Genomic DNA, 22,547 nt, shown 5'->3' with positions numbered 1-22,547 from the left:
AGCTCCTCGATCTGCCTTCCTGTAGTCGCATGAAGCTGGCTTTTGTGGATTGTAAATAGAAACCTCTGCGCCTGCCAAACCAAACTGTGTATTAGATTTGGATGGCAACATCAGTGTGCTTTACTGACCTTACTGTTAAGATCCAGCACTGGCGTCCAAACCAGAGGGATCGAGGGTTTGGACCTGTGCCCTGGCAAAGGCCTGCAAACCGCTTTACACTTTATTGCTAGTGAGCACCGCCTGGCACGCTCTTCATACAACTTAAAGAGCATGAAAGGGGTCTAAACCTGAGCGGCCTCAGGTGTTATCATGTGGGCTTTGAGAAAATCAGTGCTGAAATAATGAGCCAAAACTACAGAATAAGAGGTGGAAATAAGAAAGACATCATCTAATTCTATGTAAATGTTTGGTCTGAAATGTACTCATGCTTTAGATAACTTCTTTAAACTTGTATGACTTGTAATAAAAATATTGGAGTGAATGGCCGTTTTCATGGGAAATCTACTGTAGCTGATTTCTCTCTGTTATGGCTGAAATGAAAAATTTGATCACCACTTTATCTGATGTAAACATGCTCACTCGCCTCTTACAGTGGTGCCCAGTAGTCTATAGAGTGAGCATAATGAAAAAAAAGAGCTTTTAAATAGTTGTTGTCAAAAGTTGATGTGAGAATCTCACAGGCTCAACTTCTCACAGTAGAGCTTTATATTAGGAAGTAGCCAAATGTTTATATCATGATGTAACTAAAATTTCTGACAGTTTTGTTTTTGTGTATTTATATAATGGTGTGTGTGTGTGTACACATCTGTCATTGCTGTCCAAAGAAAAAAAAAGTGTCTGTACAGGAGAAGGCAGAAATTGCATTGTAATGTAAGTTAAGGAGTAATGTATTCCAAGCATTTTTATTGGTCCATTCACCATGGCATTTTTACCCAACACAAAGGGCGACTGGTGGTGTTGAGTTGATGTAGAAAAATAAAACTCAACAAAATTGGAGTAAACAATTTTAAATAAACAACAAAACTAAACAACATCTAAATAAACCAACACTACCACAAGCCATATTGTCTCATTAAGAGAATTATGTCAGAGTTTCAAGGTATCATCAGTGTAGCAGCACAGACCCTCATAAACATTCCAGTCACTTGGACAGGACATATTTATATGTCTGTTTAAATAGACAGTCTGGCGTACAACAAGCATTTTATGTTATTTACAGTATTGTATCACTTGGCCTGATAGGCTTAATTAAAAAATGTTTGGGGGGTTTGTTTTCATTCATTATATGCTCTCTCACTACAATACCCAGCATACACTGTGCAGGTACATCGTATGACCACTGAGAGCTGACCCACTGTGATAAAGAATACCGACTGCTATATAGCCATTGATTTATAAGCGAATCAATATAGATGTGATATTTGACTTCTTAGCAGTGCAGTTAGATATCTGGCTTTATTCTGCGTTATTAAACTAGCAAAAACAGCAGTTATTATTTTTCAGTAGTTTTTCCCACCTTCAAGGTACAAATTAGAATGCATGGGGATTTTCCTAGTCTTTAAACCACAGTAACAACGTGATGCTGTTTGAAGAGGTTGGTTTAGCATAGCATGCCCACTAGCCACACCAGTATGAGTCAAGACTCCTAATGCTAATTAAAAGTATGTGCCAAATACATAAACATAAAAAAGTTGACATATTTAGCTTAAACTGACATGCACAGGAGATTAGTCATATATACTGTGTTGTGACATGCAGTTATAGTTACTATAACTACGTATGGGCAATATGGCAAAAACATAATATCACAATACTTCAAGAGATGTTGCCAATATTTATTTTTTGAGATATCTGATAAGTTGGAACAGACAGTATCTGTTATCAGTGCAATCATTTTTATTCATTGATTCACACTAATTATGTTCTCTTTGTAATGAAACATGCAGTTGATCAGTGTTATTTAAGTACTGGTGAATAAGCTCAGAAAAATATTGTGGCATACTGTGGCTTAATTTATCACAATAACAATAAATATCACACTGCACAGCATTTACTGTACTTATGACTATATGCATATGGTGCGTCCAAACGTGTTGTGTTTAGCTAGACTGGAGAGGAAGACGTTACACTATGGAAAGCATTTGGCTAGCTTCATGAAAAAAGATGACTTAATTCATTTCTTTAGATACAGTATGTGGTAAGCATGTGGTAACATATTGGCTTGTTGAGGTGGCATTGGGCCTCATTCACCATTTGTTCTTAAGAGGAAATTTCTTCTTAAAACTCGCGTACGCAGTTCTTACAAATATCCTGACATTCACCGCTGTTTTCTTATTTGGGATTTGTTCTTAGGTAAGAACACAATCTACACACACTCAAGAGCACAAAGGTGCAAACAGTTCTGCGGTTTAATAAATGTCATGAATCTGACGTAGATTTTTCTTAGGGCCTTTCTCAAGAACAGATTTAAGGAAAAACTTAGGAAGATATTGATGAATGAGGCCCATTGAGAACAGAAAAATATCTTCGGCTGTTGTGGTTAGCCTAGCTGGATAACTGCAGATTTCTCAGTCATGTCCAAGGCCCATGTGTCCATTGCATTTTAAGGCCCTTGTGTTTCATAGTAACCTGACTATTCTACTCATTAGTTGCCAGTTTATTAGGTATATTTGTTGCCCATTTGATCTATTATAGCTACTAGTCGCTGACTAAAATACCCAGCAGGTCATTAGGCTAAACACTGGAACTTTAATATAGTAAAGTGTTATAAACTTTTATATAGTGTCAGCATTTTTCAGCATAACGCTTTGACATTAAAAATTCCACAAGTAGTGGGCAGTATACTGGTTGAAAGTACTCTTCAGGGTTTTTTGCTTAATCTAAACCGTTGGTGGGGCCCAAGTGAGCCCAGATAACACAACATACAAACGGTGCAAACCATGCTAACGCTGTCCCATTTAGCTGAATGGCTGAACCAGGGATATTTGAATCACATTTCAAATAAAAATCAAAAAACGCAGCAGTGCCTCGATCACACTGTTCCATCTGAATAAGTATTTTTTTCAAGGTAGCAGACATAAACCAATAGACAGTCTTTTGTAGTTAGCCGTAGCTTAACATGGACACCAGAGCAACTGCTCAAACCACCTGAGGAGCTCTATCAGCTGCACTAAATTCCTGATGATTGGAGGCATGTGTGTGTGGAACGCACATTCGAGACGAATGACGAGAGAAAAGTTCTTCTCTGCTGCACCATTTAAGGTGGAAAGGAAAATTGAAACAAAGACCTGCCAAATAAAAGGCCAACATCAGCCTTGTAGCACTGAAGATGTGAAGCAACAGTTAGCGTCATTTTTGCTGGGTCTGCAAGGCTAGTGTTAATCCCATTACACACTTCTATAGCCTTGGAATAACTCAGCACGTTTGCAGTGAAGTGTCTGTAATTACTGAATAAGATACCTTAGTATGTAAGAGGCCTGAGATTTTGAGGGGTTAACATATTTCTCTCTCCAGATCAGGGAGCACTTTGGTGTTTCCGTTACAGCGGATAAGGTCAGGCTTTGGAGAGCTGGTTCTACATGAACATAAAAGGCAACTTCTAGCTTCAGTGAAATAGTGCTAATGGAAGACTAATTTTAGCCCTTATTTTTAATCAATTATTAAGTCACCAACATGCATTAACATCTCTGAAGGCATGTCACTGCATTGCTGGCTTACCATTTATTTAAATCTTGGATGCTAATGCATGCGGTTCCCTTGGCCGTGGTTCCAGACTGCGAGAAAGACGATCTACTTCTGCACATTTCTCTTGGAAAACCCCAACTCCTGCAGCCAAAAGTGTCCGCCTGACAAACAAGGGAAATGTGAAGTGTTTTGCCAAAGCGTGTTTATCTGTAAAGTGGAATATATTCAGAATAATTCTTCTTTTTCATCATGTCATTATATCCGTACCCCTCAAATGACAACTCAGATATGGTTCGCCCACCCTCATTTCAGAGCCGTCACTCTTTTGACCTTGTGAGACTGTGTGGAACAGTCTGAGGAATCCTGAGCTAATTGTCGTTGCCAAAGTCTTTTGCTAATCCTCTTCCTCAGTCCAATCCTCTTCTCTCTCTTCTAAAGGCCTTTGCTGTTCACTTTGACCTCAGAAGGTCAGCAGTGCACAGTATGGCCCTTGTTGATACCATGACGCATGGCCCAGCAGGGTTCGTTGAAAGAAAAATTCAGACAGACTTTCTAGCACTGTTTTAGGTTTGTCCAGACGGCTCTCTAATTGATGAATTCAGCTGCTTAAAGGTGAACCCATTGCTGACACAGGCAATCAATTAATCTCTGTAGAAACACTTTGCCAATAAAATGGGGTGCTCTGGAGCAGCTACGTGAGACTAAGGTCACTGACGCATGCAGTACAAAAGTCTAGAGAGCACCCTTCATTTAATTTTCAGCATCAGGTAAAAAGCATATAATAGAAAATTACACAAAAGCCTCAACAACTAAGTATAAAAATGAGTCAGTATTTAGTGTCTTTACACTTCACCTTTATTACAGCTTCTATTCTTTTCAGGAGACTCAATTACAGTTTTTCACAGAAATTGCAGGGATTATTTTTCCACACCTCCAAAGTTCAGTCTTACTCTGCGTTCACACCGGCAGCAGCACAACACGACGAAGCGGCTGGGGGTACAGTAATTTTCACTGAGAGACAACATCAAACAGCAAATGTTTTCAATGCAAAGTGGGTGGAGTCATTGACATGACAAAGTTGAACAAAGCCAGAGCCGATTTACGAGGAGCCTGGCCAAAAACAAGACTGCAAAATGCCAGAGGGTGCCCGCCTAAATGGACCTCAATGGCTAAAAACAAAAAGACAAAATAGTTTCTAATCACTTTCCTTTAATTTTACAAAGTAGAAGAATGTATTTCACTGAAAAAAGCAAAGAAAACTCGGCTGTAAGTTTCCTTTTTTTCTACAGCAAACAGGTTTACATTACTGCTACTGAGTGCTGATTGGTTGGCGAGCAGAGCAGATCACTGGCTTTTCGCACTCACTGACATCATGAATGTACATGAGGCGCCATGTTAAACTCCTGTAACTTGAGTTTGAAAGCTCTTAAAAATATAAAAACATTACATTAAAAATGTTTAAGCATTTATAAACGGAATTTACACAATTGGCACATCTTAACCCATTCATTTTGGACTCACTCGGGAGCGCCCTCTAGTGTTTCAGAAACCCGGAAGACATTAGTGGTAATTCTCCTCTCTAAGTTCTCTTATTGAGCAGCGTAGTACGTGTTTATTTGCGTTTGCCGCAAATAGACAGTAATTGCAAAGACCAAATACTTCACGACACTGACTGCATAGTCACAGGGATAAAATAAAAATAAGCACAAAAGCAATTTCTCATCAGGGCTTATATTTTTAGCATGAATACATCTGATTTGTGCTTGGCGCCAGTGAAACCATGGCAAACAATGTAAATGTAGGCCACAGGCAGTGAACAGTGGTTTGGGCAAAAAGAGGTGAAAAGTCGCTGCCGGTGTGAACGCAGAGTTAGAAGTTGGTTGTTGTTTTTGACGTTTTTAAGTAAATCCCAAAAACATTTAGTGATGGACTTTGGGGTGGTCAGTCTGTTGTCCTGAGAACACCAGCAGCTTCCTTGTTTGATTTGCAAATTGTCTTAATGCCCTTGATCTCTGGAGAAATGCTGGCTGAGTAAGTGTCTGCAAACTTTTGGATGTATAGCAAAACTATACCATGCTCGTCAGCGTTCATTAACATTTGTGGACGAAACGATGCTTTAAAGAACCCAAAGGCCTGCAAAGACGCATTTCGTGTTGCAGTGGTTATTACTAAGAAATGAAGTTGACATGTTCTGATGTAACATTAATGAGTGATATTAAACATTTACTTTAGCAGATATGCTTGCTGCCTGCACAATTCCTGTGTGACTGGGCTTTGTGCTTCTACTGCATTTCTCTTGACACATTACTTCATTACACAGTATATAACATGACCGTGATGTTTAGTAACCTAGACCCTAGACCTACCCAAGTGGACCCAACACTGGACTTCATTCACCAACTGTTCTTATACAAACCCACTTATGCAGTTTTCACACAGATTCTGACATTCACCAGTGTTTTGTTATTGGGGATTTGTTCTTAGATTAGAACAGAATCTACACACCCAAAAGCACAAAGGCATGAACAACTCAGCAGTTCAAGAACACGTCATTAATCTGAGGTAGACTTATTCATAAGACTTTTCTCAAGATCACATGTGAGAAAAAACTTGGGAATATACTGGTGAATGAGATCCAATCTTATACAACTGATAATTCTAGTCCTAAAATCTGATTGGCTCTGGCAGGTTCAAAGCCATTGTAAAATACACAATGTATCACTGCTGATGGAAACTAAATTAGGCAGAAATTAGCTCCAAATGCACACCAAACCAAACTTGTCCATTCATATTATAATGTGGTAAAGAGTGAACAAAAGTGAAGCAGAAACAATATAGGCCTATCTGTTGACGTGCTTTTTACAGGAAAAAATTACAAACGCATTTTACTGAAAAGTGTCAGTGTCATTCAGACCAATGTTATGTACTGTTGTGATGATGATTTGATAGGAAAAAGCTACTTATAAACATTTATCCATACAATGTTTATGGTTTTCTAACAGAAAAAGTGGATATGATTTTTACGGCAGTGGATCCTTCGCATCAAGTCCCATTTTTAAAGCCAACATCTTGTGGTTCTTCCCACAAATTAGCAGACTAGATAAACTAGATGAAGAAAAATACATCCATCCATCCATTTTCCAAACCGCTTCTCTGTCAGGGTCGCGGGGGGGTGCTGGAGCCTATCCCAGCAGTCATCGGGCGGAAGGCAGGAAACACCCTGGACAGGTCGCAGGTCGAAAAATACATGTTTAAAAATAATTTTTTTGTTACTTGTCATAAGCTTTTGTGCTCTACCACAAGCAAGATAAGTTGTTCTGACAGTTTTCACATTAGCTTGGACTGTAACACTCACGACAGAGCTCTGATTGGTCAATCTGAGTATTAACGCATCCATACAGTGCAGAGCATAGAGCTTGCTGTGAAACACAGCACTGCTAAATGTGATTCCTTTTGGTCGGACTTGGTGTGAAAGGACACATACTGTGGAAAACTGAATTTTCTTCACCGTTTTGATGTAGTATGCAAATGTTGTAGAAATTTCAAATCGTACCATTTACTCCACAGTCTGTACTTTTTTAAAAGATTGTTTGTGTGATGTCACAAAAAACACCACATCTGCATGCATCAACCTGTCTATTCAGCCTACAACACTTCAGCCCCAGCCATTTGTGTCAAAGTTGTAAGGAGTGTTTCAGCTTGGACTGCTTTTTGAAATAGACACAATACAGGGCAGCCAAAGAGAACAGAGATCATTTATTAGTCTTAAAGGAACAGTAAAAAAAACAGCTTGTTTAATCCCACAGCATAAAGTAAAGTTGAAAAATGGTGATATAAGTGTGAATTATGGAGTCAAACCACACAAACATTACATGTGGACTTCAAGGGGAAAAATGAAATATAGGAAAAAACATGGGATATGGGCCCTTAAAAGGGAAAGTTTCCTTATTAAATGCTGAAATTATGAAACGTATATTCATAATTATATGGCAAAAATCAGTGATTGGTGACCTGATATTTCTTGGCTTGGCAGTATACTCTAAACTTTACATTTCTTATCAGCATAATTGTTCATTGGGATTATTATTAAGTATAATGCAAATTACTGTACTGTATAAATGTGTTTTATCATATTGTATATTGTCAACTCTGCTTCACACCTTACCCATGATAAAATCACTGTAAGGCACCGCTTCCTGTTATCTGACTGAAGTAATGGCTCAGATCTTCCACTTTGAACTTCCTTATACCATTGCAGTGGAACGTCTTAGTACCTCCAGCATCTGTCAGCATAAGAAGTGGAGTTTGACTCTGTTCTCCTCCTTTTAGTCTAAAATAAAATGCTAAAGCCCCAACAAGATGTAAATCGACCCACAACTGAAAGCACTAAAGTGGAACTGAGTAAAAAAGTACTTTGAGTAGAAAGTTTTGAAAGTATAGTTTGAAAGTATTCAGAAGTACAGTAGCTAGTTCTTCATGCGTGACGTTGCGTATCTGATATACGGCCTTCCCCCTAGTCAGCTGTCAGGTTACAGACGCACTCGTTTCTGTTCTTTTCTATTAAATTAGTGCTTCTGAACTGCTTGTAGTGCTCTGCCTCTCCGAGGAAGAGTTTCTGCTGATACAGAGAGCAAGGAGCCTGGAGCAGGCCTTCCAGCCCACCTCCCAGCAGGGGTCTACAGCTCTGTTTATTCAGCCTTAACATAAAAAGGAAGACTCGAATCTCAAGCAGAATGAAACACCGATTGGAGAAAATATGAGATAATTAGATTTAGTAGATCAAACGATTTTGTGCAGAGCTGCAGGAGCAAATGCCTCGCAGTGTGAGAAGAGTTTCTCTGATCTGATCTGATAGAGACAACAACAATGCGTTAGTGAGTGTTAGGGCTGAGCGCTATTGGGGGAAATAGTTGTTATATTGAGATATCTTAGGTTTTTGCACTATTGTGTCAGATAAACTGTAGAAAATGACAGAGTACATATCACTGCTGTCAGGACAAAACCTCATATCTCCATTTTTGTTGTTTTTCAGTTTTTAACATAATCCAAAAATGCTTGTCGCCCTTTACATTGTACGTAAATGTCATAGAATAGAACAGAATTAACACCCATTTGTCACTGTGTTTGCACACTGTGAAATTAGACATCTGCATTTAACACATCCGTGCAGTGAAACACCCACACTAGGGGGCAGTGAGAACACTTGCCCAGAGCAGTTGGCAGCCCTATCCATGGCGCCCAGGGAGCAACTGGGGGTTAGGTGCCTTGCTCAAGGGCACTTCAGTCAGGGACTGTCAGCCAATGGGATCGAACTGGCAACCTTCCGGTCACAAGGCTGGTTCCCTAACCTCCAGCCCATGACTGCCCCCAAAAAAGCTTCTCAGAAGTGGGTCATGATGAATAGACCAAAAGAAATGTGTAATGGTGGGGGGCGAGGACGCAGACGTACGTGCTGAGATAAGCAAGTTTTATTTCGGGCAAATCCAGGGTCATGGTCGTAGCAGTCCAGGTTCATACAGCCAACACGGAGAGATCGCGGGACAGACATGACGAACAGAACACAGGATACAATCAAAGACTAGAAAGTCAAACATCAAACAAAACATCCAGCAAACATCAAACATGATTCATATCCAACAAACAAAGACCAACGTAAACTAGGGGCAAACACAGGGCTTAAATAATCACAAGGATGGCTAGGGACAGGTGGAAAACAGGTGAAACGAATAGGGGCAGAGTCAAGAAAACAAGGGGACAGGACTGATAACCAAAACAAATGCCCATGGAAGATCAAAAGTAAACAACAAGCACATGGGGAGACTGGTAGGGGCCAATCGTGACAAATTGGCCCACAATGACTTGGAGAAAAGTCTGGTTCCGTTGACTTACATTTAAAGTAAAGTAGGCTTTTTCCTTCTCCTGGAAAGTTATAATTTTGGAGATTGCTGTGACAACAGTCATATTGTAATTATTATATATAATATTATATCATATAAATAATACTTTTCATTTAATACTTTGATTTGCTGTTTTGATGTGGTTAATTTTGATCTGCATTTCTTTACCAGAGTCATTTGTTTGTAAGGTCCTGTGAGCGCCTTGACTCATCACCCACGGAAACATCTGGGATTGGTTAGTTTGCTCACAGCAGAAATATTTACATAGTGCACACGTATGTGATATCAGGATTCCAAAGGCTGACGTCACAGTGAGGATTAATGAGCGCTGTGTATTGATCTGTCTCAGCGAGCGAGCGATGCTGCTACCTTTGCGTGCTGGATGTCTTAGATTTATCAGCCTCTCCTCAACCGGTTTAATCCACACATCTGTTTCAGAGAGAGAATGAAAAAGAGAGAGTGTATGTGTGAAGGAGAGAAAGGGTGTGAAAGGAGAAAGGGGCGGAAGACAGAGGGGAAAAACAGTAAAGAAAGAGATGGAAAGACCGAGAATAGAGAGGGGGAGAGAAAGAAAGAGTGAGAGAGAGCAAGAAAGAGAAAAAGATGGAAAGAGAGATAAACAGAGCGAAAGGGATGGGCAGTCAGGGAGAAAGAGAGAGAGTTTGAGGGAGAACGAGTCAGATAGGAAGAGAGAGAGAGCAGGATAGAGAAAAGGGGGAGAGAGGGGAAGAGGGTGGGACTGAAGGAAAGAGTGAGAATGTGTGAGAGAGAGAGAAGGAGAGGAAGGGGCAAAATAGAGAGGGGAGAGAAGGAAAGAACGAGAGAAAAATAAAGGAGGAAAAAAGAGCGGAAAGAGAGGGCAGGAAAGAGTAAAAGTGAGGGGAGGGAGAGTCAGAGAAGGAAAAGGAGAAAAGGGAAGAGAATGGAAGCAAAGGCAATATAGAATACAAGAGTGAAGGAGAGGAAGAGGTGGGAGCAAAATAGAGATGCCGAGAGAAGGGAAAGAGCAAAAGAGACGGAAAAAGAGAGCAGGAGAGAAAATAAGGAGGAAATAGAAACGGAGAGCGTGAGAGAGATGGACGGTCAGAGTGAGACAGAGAGAGAGTCCAGGGAAGAGAGAGAGGTTAAGAGAGACAGAGAGAGTGTCAGAAAGGCAGAGAGAGGTTTAGAGAATGAGAGAATATCAGAGAGAGAGAGAAAGAAAAAAATTGAGAGGAAGAATGAGAGAAAGGGTGCGAAAGAGGAAGAGAGGGGGAGAACGAAAAAGAGAAAGGGAGATCTAAAGAGAGAGCAGGAACAAAGGGAAAGAGAGGAAGAGAGAAGGGTAGAGAATGGGAGTGAAGGAAAGAGAGAACAAAAGAGAGAGAAGGAAAAAATATGAGAGCGAGAGAAAGACAAGGAGAGGAAAAGGGGTGAAATGAAATGGGGAAGAGAAGATAAGAACAAGAGAGGGAGGAACAAAGAGAGTAGGGGAGAGAGAAAGAGGAGGAAAGAGAAAGGGAGAGCGTGAAATAAAGGGAGAAAGAGAGTGAGAGACATGGATGGTCAGAGGGAGAAAGACCAGAAAGAATCTGGGGGAGAGCAAGTCAGAGGCAGAGAGAGAGAGACAGAGGTTAAGTGAGTGAGAGGGAGAGTCAGAAAGAGAGAATATCAGAGATAGAGTCTCAGAGAGAGAGAGAGAGTGTCAAAGGCAGAGAGTAGTTGAGAGAGAGAGAGAGAGAGAGAGAGAGGAGAGGGGGATTTTAGTGGAAATGTAATTGGGAGAGGCAGCATATGGTGCTCTTTACTAAAGACACTAAAAGCATAAAGTGGCGCAGTGAGTCGCGCAGGGCAGCCTGACTCTGTTCTTCATGACCTCACCCTCCTCACGCCACATAAACGACACCTTCCTCAGAGAGAAACGCGGCCGGTTCTGCAGTAATAAAACATTATACAGTAGTTAAACTGTATTGTGTTATACAGACTAATTAGCTAAGCAGGTGCTGTTTTATCTGGGAAACTGTATTACTGTGGTGAGTTTTTTGAAGACTGTGACAGGAATTACGCTCCTCAGGCCTCCCAAATGCAGCCCAGATGTTTTTAATCTGTTCAAGCGTTTGCTTTGTCACTCGCCACTTATAGTAGAAAACGAATACCTCAGCGAGGCCGAGCACGTTACCCTCCAGTGTACTTTCCACACTCTTTATAATGACTTACTGTATGATTTACAGAGGGAGACAGACATGTCCTCAACAGCACAGCCACTGGTTTATGTCATGTCTCAATGTCCTGTCATGCCAATTAGGTTTCCGCCTGAGCGAAAGCATGCACTCATCAGAGCAAAGCTGTGTGTCTTCTTACTTTCCTACTGCATATAATTCTGGGCCTTTTCTCTTTTCGGGGGAGATCAGCTTTACTGTGATATGCAAGATTCACACTTTTACATTATATTCTTCTCTGTTAGAGTTCAACGAGTATCATTACAGATTTCAAGGAGATAAAAATTTGGAAAACTCATAATATTGATTGCATCGCTTTGTCAGTTGTCCATAGATGAAGTTTTCTGTTTTTTTATATTTGTCCGAAGTGTTTATTGCTTGTCTGGTTCGTTGATGGTCACTGCAACCTGCATCCTACTTCTCTTAAAGGGCCTGTATTCTACCTTTTTTCCATGTATTTTGTTTGCTCCCAAGGTCCTCTTATAGTCTTTGTGTCTTATTTTTTTAGTGTTCTTCACATCATTTTTGTGTTTAGAACATAGTTCATACAGTTATGGGTGGACGATATGGCAAAATATATCACGATACTTGAAGACATTTTCACAATACACCATATGTACTAAGATATTTAGCTTTTTTTGTTTAAAGTTGGATCACAAAAAAGCAGTAATGCTACATATAAAAGAACTGTGAATGCAGTAATTATTGCATTGCACTAAATCCAAAGATACAAGCCTAATTAAGCTCTTTGTAATGAAAGATGTCAGTGTTCTTTCAGTATTGACGATATCCGTAATACAGTCATATTGTGATGTAATTTATCACGATAATGATAAAAAATAGTCAATTTGCCTGTCCCTACATCTAGGACACAGGTTGAAATTCTTCCTCAGGTGTGAGTTTTTGTCATAACCGTTATACCCAGTGGTCAGCAACCCAAATGTTAATAGGAGCAACAAAAGTCAATCTGCCTTAGAAGCCACAACATTTTATGCCAGTTTATTTAAGTACCTTTTTACCATCTTGACTGTAATGTTAAATGTGTCTGTGCAAATGTCCTAGTATAGGCTAAAAAATGTAAAACAAAACAGGCTTACTTTGCTCTGCTTTGAGCTTTAGCGCAGCTGTATCCGCTTTTCTCACATCTCCGGCAGGAAACTTTTCCTCAAAAGTAGAATAATTTCTTGTAAAATGTCTCAATGTTCAACTTTTTATGAGGCGGAATTCAAGTTCTCATTTGCCAGCTTCTTGTTTGAATTTTCCCCACCATAAATGGTCAGAATGTAACTGTGGCACTATTTAAGAGGGAATGGGACAATTCGAATGAAAAGCTGGCAAATTGGAAGCATTGAGTGTTTTTGCCAGGCCATTTGAGCTAGTGTTAGCAATATTGATTATCTATTATACACTCACCGACTCACTTTTCAAAGGGACATCCAAGAATAATAAGCCAGTGTTAACTTTCAAAAATATAGTTACTTAAGCATCTGAAATGGCTTTATTTGAAAATATATATACTGTGATATACGCCAAAACCATCAGAAACTTTTATTATAATGCTATATACATTTTGGGCATAGCGCCCACTACTAATATAACATGTTTTACTTATACTAGCAGAAGGCATGATGGTGTTTTCTGTGCAGTCAGTTCACTGTATATTGTTGCATTGAACATGTTTCATAGGAACATGATTCTACTGAGGGGTCAGCAACCCAGAAGTTAAGAACCCAGTTAAGAAAAGCCATTTTGTCCTTTCAACAAAAATCAAACCATCTTGGGAGCCACAACACTGTATGTACTTTTTACCATCTTGGCTGTAAATCTGTCTCAGTATGTGCTGATGTACAAGTATAGGCTAAAAATATAAACAAAAACACAGACTTACTTTGCTTTGCTTTAAGCTTAAGCTCAGCTTAGCTTTTTTCGCATCTCCAGCAGGAAACTTTTCCACAAATGTGGAATTGTTTTCTGTAAAAATGTCTCTTAATGTTAGGTTTTGTACAAGGCTGAAGTCACTGGTCATTCGCCAGCTTCTTGTTCGAATTTTCCTGTTCCAACTCAAATGGTACCCGAGGCACCAGAATGTAACTGCTGCCCCATTTAAGGTGGAACAGGAGAAATCGAATGAGAAGCTGATTTTGACTTCATGGATTAGTCTTTGACAGTTTCTCATTGCACCTTAAACATATCATGAGACCAGCTGAATGCTTGTAACCGCAAATAAGCCTGTTTGTGTCTAAATTATCGAAGTTTGTCTTAAATCTTTCTCTTTGCCGTTTCATTAGCTACTAGCTAGGTGAGAATGTTATCTGTGTTGCTATGTGACCAGCAGTCTGTGCACCGACCATCAGGGTTAAAGGGTGAATGAGCAGTTGTAGGCTACTTTAACAAATTAGCGTTAAAGACTATGTCTTGTTAAAACTGTTTTAGAATGGTCAGTAGAAATATTTATATTTTATCCACTGAAGTTTTGTGATAAATTCACAAACCCTTAATATTGGGTGATATAACAGCAAAACAATATATCGGTCAAGCTCTGTTCACTACTCTACTTAAAAACTGTTTGAATTTGGTCCTAAAATGTGCAGCTAGTGCCCCTCGCTCCGACTGCTTTAATTCACACTGGAGCTTTTCTCATCCCAGAATTTTGTCCTTAGCCAGTTCACCCATAAACACGGTTAACCATGTTTAATTCAGGACACAAACATCGCTTTGGTTAAGACTTTTTTCCCAGAAAGCCCCTGAGTATGTTTGTCAGCTGAATGCGTATGTTTACTCCCTGGTGTATGGTGGCTGGTTAATGGAATCTCCTCATTGACCCTTCTGTGCTGTTCTGCAATGGAATTGGACACAATCAGAATAGAGGTCTAGTCTGAGGAGACTTTCGATAGACTCATTGTGTTTTCAGCTCATTTATGCATGCCCTTGAGAGCTCGCGCATCATCTGAAAGCACTATTCTTGTGCTCTACATTATAAGATTATCAGTTTTGTCCGTGGTCATATGAGCATGTCCTCCTCTTTTTTGACTTTAATGTAGAGATTTTGTGTAGTTTTTTGTTTTACTGTAAGACAGAACACAAAGGAAGAGCCAAGCAGACAAAACCTAGAATGTCACGCAGATTAAAGTGGGGCATGTTGTGGTCAGCATTAATAGCCCTCAGATTCTTCTTTTTCAGGCGTAGATTTATTTATTTATTTCAAAGTTTAATCACGCTGAGATTAAAAAATCACTTTTAAATGAACCCTGACCAAGACAAAAAGCACACAAAAACCAGAGGCAAAGTAATTCAAACATAATTTGAAATGTTGCCCTTTACATTGTGTAAACGTCTAATTCCATTGACTTAAATTAAAAGTAAAGTAGGTTTTTTTCCTTCTCCTGTAAAGTTATGATTTTGGAGATACAGCAATATAACATCAGATAAATATAAATAAATACATTTAACAGAAATTCAGTAAATGTAACATGTTGCTGCTGTCGGACCAAAACCTTGCGTCTCTATTTTTTGTAAATCAATGTGATAATCAATTATTAATCTCAGTGTTATTGGGCTCTGCTAAAGCCTGAGTAGACTCTTAGCATCTAGGTAAGTTTAGCGTCTGTGTTGTCCTGTGTTGTACTGCTTGGGGAATTGTGGGACCATGTATTGTGAATACCTTAATTTTCAAAGTATTATAATACATTTAAGACAGTGTATTCACTATCCAGCCATCACTACTTTGTCTATGTATCTTGCCCTTGGATGTGCCACCAACTGTGTGAAAGCTGATTTGAGATATAATCCTGGCCTGTCTTTTCTAATATTCACTGTGTTGGTGTGTTTCAGGTGGATCTGAGTGCTGCCAGAGAAAACAAGGATGCTGACCATCTGAAGCCTGGTGTTTTCTGTCATGTGAGTTGCAGTGTTTCATCTTTTACACGACGACACATGTTTCACAGCCACGTACACTTGTGAGCTTATTAACAGATTGGGAGGCACATGCTTTTTCTTTTTTTTGGAAATGACAGTATGGGAGGTGTGAGCTGCGCTAATCGTTGCTCATTCTCTTCGCTGGGAGGCAGAAATTCATCCACATCCACATCTTACATTAGAAATCACTCCTTTTCTTGAAGGCATCCTGAATTAAACATCAAATCAACATGTAGTGACTTCTGCTCTGCCTCGAAAGCCCAACAAAACAAGGCCCCATCCTGTCCACCCTGCAAAATTATTTAGATTTTCTTTTAATATTAACCCGTTTCACAGTGCACTGTAATACAGTGCCCAGCATACACTGCAAATGTAAATCCAAATGTAATGTACGTACCCACTCCTACCCCTCAGTAACAATCTATGGGACCGTTCTACCACACCAGTCTCATCACCAAACACACTAGCTGTCTTTCAGTTGCAGTTCTGTTAGTATAAACACTCAGAAACTGATCCTAAGAATTGATGAACTTGCTGCAAAGAAAGATGACAGCTGTCTAGATCGAGCACATAGGCAGGTTTCAAAGACCTGCCTCCTGGGGACTTCAGATTTCATTCTCTGGCCCACAGACTTTTAGCGGTTGAGTTTGATGCCTCTGCTGTAAAGCATCGTTAGATTTTTGATTACAACACAGGCGGGAAAATGTAATAACCAAAAATATCATCTTTCACCTCCCACCCCGTGTTATCATCCAGAAAAAACACTTAGCTAGCACAGATACCCTTCTTGAAACCACGTTTCTCTCACAAATACAAAAGAAAAATGATTTACTCTTCACATCGATTTTAAATGAGAAATAATCGATAAAAGATAGAATCGGTAGTGCCAATATTATGCAAATTATCATTTTTCTTTCTCCTCATGATTTTTTCTTGTGTCTTATGATTTATTTAGGGCTTAACCAACTGTTAAATACAAGTGTTCTAATCTACTCTTAGTTTAAGAATATATACAAAAGAAACATCACCAGCTAATAAAGCACAAATATAGAACACCGCTTAGAAAGATTGAAACACACATTTTCAGTCTGAGGAATATGAAAATGAAGCAAAGAAACTTTTTGGGACCCTTCTTCTGGTACCACATTTTTACCAAACTGGCACACTGGGACCAGTTTTCATCAGTTATATTCATCAGCAATAATTTGGTTTTCATCCAAACAAACAAGTATAACCACTGGATGCTCAGAGTGGTACACGCCATCTTCGTCATTGCTATACAGTTGAGTGGAAACAGCAGAGACCAGTCAAAAAAGCCCATTTGTTATTTATTTGTCAGGAACAGAAAATGATACAGAAGCCTGAAAACTAAATGTAATATCCTATTTATAATTTTTTTCAATATTTAGTGTCCACTCTTTACTTTTTTTACAGCTTCTGTTCTGTTCAGGAGACTCACTTTCAGCCATTCAAAGAAATCTGCAGGGATGATTTTCCACGCCCCTAAAGTTCAGTCTTAGAAGTTGGTTTTGCATTTTCTGCTTCCTGTTTTTCTTTTAACTTCTTTTCATTTCTTTCCCTTTCTGCATTCTTATGCAAGCAGCTTTTTATATCTAATCTCCTCCATCTCTTGTACTTAAATTGTGTTTAAATTAGAAATTTTGGACAGCACTGTAAATTATTATGTAATATTAGAGTTATTGTGTAATATTAGAAGTACCGCTCACATTATTTACCTCAAAATTCCAACATCGATCTACAAAATAAAAACAAAAAATTGCTGATTTTGTGTTTTGAGCAAAAATGTGCTTACTCCAATCCTGGCCCATTCCCACTGTGCATCCCTAATCACCATCAGGGAGAATGAAGGATGTAGGGTAGGACTTTGAAACTCTTATATGTGGTATCTTGTAACTGAATTCAGATCATGTTTATATCTTTTATCACAATATTTCTGCTGATGATAATCATTCATCTAAATTTGCATTATCATCCAAGCTTACTTTACAGTGGAAATTATGCATAGAAATAGCATCATACAGAATTATATCATTTTAGCTCATAATCTTTCCATGTACTGCAACATTTTGAACTTAAATTAACCTTAGAAGTTGCCTCGACCTCCAAGTGCTGCTAAGCACAAGCAACATAGTGTGCAATCGTTTGCACATTAGGATTTGAATTCATTGTATGCAATACTTAATTGTCTTCAGTCAGTATTCCATTGCAGAGCCTCATCTAACCACACCCTGCTGAACTTGGTTGGCCTTATTAACAGTATCTAACGTGTTTCCCTGGTAACTGAGGAGATGAGAGGGAAGGTGTGAAAGCTGCTGAGACAGAAGCTGTTGTTTCTCCTCCTTTCATTCTGAGATACAATTGTTTTGGTGCAAACCACCGACCAAAAAACATTCGCCTGGCACCAAGTGTTAATACTTCCAAATATAACCCGCTGTTTTCATCTGACATTTTCAATTATTTTTAGAGCGCAGTAAATTCTTACAGCTCCCACTGATCCTCAGAACAATAATTACTATGGAACAATAGAACGTCTACAAGATTCTGTGTGGGATGTTGCTGTTTTTTTTTAATGAGGTTGAGCCGGTTGAGTAGAAAATGACATATTGCATTGTAGGCTCTCTTGGCACAAGCTGCTGATTATGTAAGTACAGGAGCGCTCACAGTTGGGTGAACTTGTCATGCACATTGAAGGATGCTATTGTAAAGCCTGGTTTGGTTTTCACACTGCGTGGGAGACGGAGGGACCCGTCGACTTTCACGCACAAACCGGATCTCTACTTTTGGCTTTCGTGATGAAGTTCAATTTGCTTCTTTGTGAGTCTTTTAGAATTGCTCCATTCATAGGCATGACTTAAACTCTTTTATTACAATTTCTTTTCCATTTCTTTACAGTGGTGGTGATAGGACCCAGTACAAATATAGCCATTTTATTACTATCCAAAAGCATCAGTGAACCTACCCTGAAAAAAACTTGTATCTCCATTTTAGTAGTTTTCAATTTTTTACATAATTTTCACCAGCTGCTGTTTGCAGTGGATCAAAATTTCATGACAAACTGACCCACAGAAACAGTCTAAAATGATGAGAATTGAATCTTGTAGAATTAACGTACAGTGAAAGCTAGTTTCAGTACCAGAGAACACAAAGTAAAACATAAAAGCATCATAAAAAGTCAGTTAGTATCATAACAATGATACCAAGCTTGAGTGTTATATGAAGCAGCAAAACTTGAATGAAATATATGAGATATAGCCTGAATATGATAAAGCACAGCTTACAAACTGCTGAGCAGGCCGATCTGAGAACTGTGTGGGCGTGGCTAATAAGCAACTTGATTGACAGCTCTCTGTCCAACACTCCTAGCCTGCTCCACCCCTCACACAGAACTGAAACCATTATCCAGCTTTTATGTGATGCTAACTGAACGAAAAAGGTCACAGAGAAACAGGGTTGGGATAGCTACTGAGAAATTAGTGATTAGCTGCAATTTAGCTACTTTTCCAGAAAGAGTAGTGGCTACTTTTAGCTACTTTTTGAAAAGTAGTGCACTACTTTTTAGCTACTTTCAAAGCACGATTGTCAGAATGTTTGTGAATCTTCACCTGACACACCAAACAAGCCCAACTGATAGACACTAAAAAAAGGGTAAAAGAGGTCTAACAAAGTATCAGAGAGACAGATGGACTACAGTCTGTAACTGTAGAACTACAAAGTGCACCTATACAGTAAGTGGAGCTGATAAAATGGACAGTGAGCGTAGAAACAAAGAGGTGGTCATCATGTTACGCCTGATCGGTGTGTGTACAGTCATTCACATTCAGCGTCTTTATTAAACTCCAGCAACTCTTTACCCTCAAAATCCTCATCATTGACTCTGACTCTGTTTGGGGTGAGAATCGCTCCACTGCTGCAGAGCTGCTGCAGCTCCACAGCAGAACTAGATTTCTAGGTAAAATAATATAAAAATCCTCCTTCACTGTTAAATCGTTATAACACACAGTTTTCACAATAAATGGTCTTAAACGCTGGAGTTAGCATAACTGCTAATTCACCAACCTTTAGTAGTTACGTTTAATCTGCAGCAAGTCAGCTTCTCTTTCTCCTGATTCTCGAGAATTCAAACGAGAAGCCGGACAATGAGAAGCGACTTCAACCTCATAAAAAGTCAAACATTGAGAGACATTTTACAAGAAACTCGCGGAGAAGTTTCCTGAGATGTGAGGAAAGCGGCTACAGCTGCGCTAAAGGTTAAAGCACAGCAAAGTGAGTCTGGGTTTATATTTTCAGCCTTAACTACAACATCAGCAAATACTGAGACATACATGTGGCTCCCAAGGTGTTTCTTTATTGCTGAAAGGACAAAATGGCTCTTCTTAACATTTCGCTTGCGAGTTAAGCTTGCTAATAAGGGGTGATCAGCCCGTGGGGCAAGCGCATGCCCGTGTGCTCAAACTGTCCGTGGCTCAGTTAGGATTACACAGTTGCCACCAGCCCAGTGAACGACCACGTTCTGTGGTTCATTTTTCCCGGATTGACTGAAGCCTGTAGCGAAATTGTATTGAAAAATTTCGCTATGCACAAAAAATTGTAGGCGCTACAGCTACTAGCTACTAATATTTGTAGCTAGCTACAAAAAAGTAGCACTCTACTTAAGTACTCCCCATCCCTGTGAACAAACAGATGTGCAGACAGACGGACGGACGAATGAACAGATGGATGATGCAATGGGCGACAAAATGAGCGAATGAGCAAATCCGTATGTGGATAAACAAATGAATGGGCAACAGGGAGCTACAGACAGGTGGTCTAGCTTTGGGTTAAGCTGTGTTTGCTCTAGTTCACCAAGTTTCTGTGCCTCTGAAACTGTTCTGTGTGGGCAGCGCAAAAGATGCCTTGTGATTTGTCAGGGGAATGTTCACAGAATCGTTACCCAAGATTAGGTTTGCCCAGTTTACATCTGGAGGAGAGAAATATCATAAAATAAAATATCATTTATCAGTCTTTGGAACATTATTCAAAGGGTATATTTAGCCTGTTTACTGTTTACTGGCAGGAACAAGATTAACCTAATTCGAAAGAAAACAGATTTAGATTCTCTGGGTCTTCAAGAATGTTTTGCCTTCGCCTGCAAAGTTACTCATACAGTGATGGTAAAACAAAAACTTTGTAAATTGTTGAAATTCCTCTTTACAGCTATGGTTCACTCAGAAGTCTTATGTACACAATTTTACTTGTTATTGTTTGGTATCCAAAGTTTGCTTGTTTAGCTGTGCCCTGCAACTTTGAGGCAAATTAACACACAGGCTAAGACACATCCATCCATCCATTTTCTAAGCCGCTTCTCCGTCAGGGTCGCAGGAGGGTGCTGGAGCCTATCCCAGCAGTCTTCAGGCGAAAGGCAGGATACACCCTGGACAGGCCACCAGTCCATTGCAGGGCAGACAGACAGACAGTCACTCACACACTCACACCTAGGGGCAATTTAGCATGTCCAATTGGCCTGACTGCATGTCTTTGGACTGTGGGAGGAAACCCACGCAGACACGGGGCGAACATGCAAACTCCACACAGAGAGGACCCCGGTCACCCAGCAGGGGAATCGAACCCAGGCCCTCCTTGCTGTGAGGCAACAGCGCTACCCACCACGCCACCGTGTCTCCGGCTAAGATACAAATTGTTTAAATTTGATTTTTAACTGAAACACCAGTTGCTGAAGTATTTTAAGCTGGTAGACATAACTTTGTTTTAATGACCTATGTGTGTCTGTAGTCTACAGACTCATAAATGAAAGCAGTCCAGCCATATTATATTAATGCTGTCAAAACTTCTATGGCAAAGAATTGCATCAAATGTGTTAAATTATATTCTCCTCTGTGTTATAACTGCTGGAAATGCATTGAGATTACTTGTAAATACCATGACTCATGAAGCAGTGGTAGGATGACAAAAACACTTAATCATCTGAATTAATTATGTCTTCCACAGGGTTTGGATCCTCAAAAAAGGATGAGAACGTTCATTTTCTGACAACGCGCTAGCGGACAAAGGGTTCGTGGAACAGATTTCACAGAACTCGAGCTGTTGTCTGGGTGTAGGGGAAGAAGAAGGTGTTGAGAATGGGCCGTAAGAAGATCCAGATCACTCGCATTGTTGATGAGAGGAACAGACAGGTGAGAGCAGTTTATCTTACACTGTACTTGGTTATAGCAGTAAGCAGCTGAATGTTCTCTTGTACAGGCAGTGACTGGTGATCACTGGAATGGCCTGTTAAGTTATTTATTTGATTTTGTTCCTACTGTTGAGCTTTTTGTTTGCAAAGCATGACTTTAACATTTAAATGGTCCAAATGTCAACCATCAGCCAAGACATGTTTGGTGTCTGATGTTTATTTCTACAAGACTAATGTTGCTACCATGTAATGGAACCTATAGTTAGCACCATGCAAACTGCATGCCTAGGTCATGACAGACCTGTCTCAAATGGGCAGAGCCCACCAGCAGGGCCAAAGGTTTTTTTTTACTTTTTTGTCTCCCCAGTTTAGTCATATCCAATTCCTCCCACTAGTTAGGACTCCTCCAATCACACATTACCACCAGCGTTTAGAGGGAGAATGAATGGCTAGGATGGCTTCCTCTGAGCCATTCCATCTTTTTGAACTGCCAATCACACAATGTCATTGAACAGCATTATTGACAGTGTTGTCTTAAAAAGTGGGCAAATCTAACCCAATAACACTATATTCATGAACTGTCTGCAGATCAACCAACATGAAGTGGCTAAATGTCCGTGGGCTATGTCTGGCACACTGTTGCAAACTATTTACAATGGAAGG

The 22,547-nt window shown here is 39.7% G+C and overlaps 1 protein-coding gene across 2 annotated transcripts in view; it reads left to right on the top strand.

Annotated features, from left to right (window-relative positions):
* mef2ab (myocyte enhancer factor 2ab) overlaps positions 1 to 22,547 on the top strand; it is a 49,664-nt gene that overhangs the window by 4,918 nt on the left and 22,199 nt on the right. For both annotated transcript variants that reach the window (XM_017699514.2, XM_017699512.2), the window contains exons 3-4: positions 15,611 to 15,676; positions 21,701 to 21,885. In XM_017699514.2, the coding sequence (XP_017555003.2) occupies positions 21,832 to 21,885 (54 nt within the window). In that variant the 5' untranslated portion in view covers positions 15,611 to 15,676; positions 21,701 to 21,831. The remainder of the gene's footprint in view (positions 1 to 15,610; positions 15,677 to 21,700; positions 21,886 to 22,547) is intronic.

This window comes from Pygocentrus nattereri, chromosome 15 (assembly GCF_015220715.1).
Source record: "Pygocentrus nattereri isolate fPygNat1 chromosome 15, fPygNat1.pri, whole genome shotgun sequence".
Taxonomy (NCBI): domain Eukaryota; kingdom Metazoa; phylum Chordata; class Actinopteri; order Characiformes; family Serrasalmidae; genus Pygocentrus; species Pygocentrus nattereri.
This window is presented reverse-complemented; position numbering and strand designations above follow the sequence as displayed.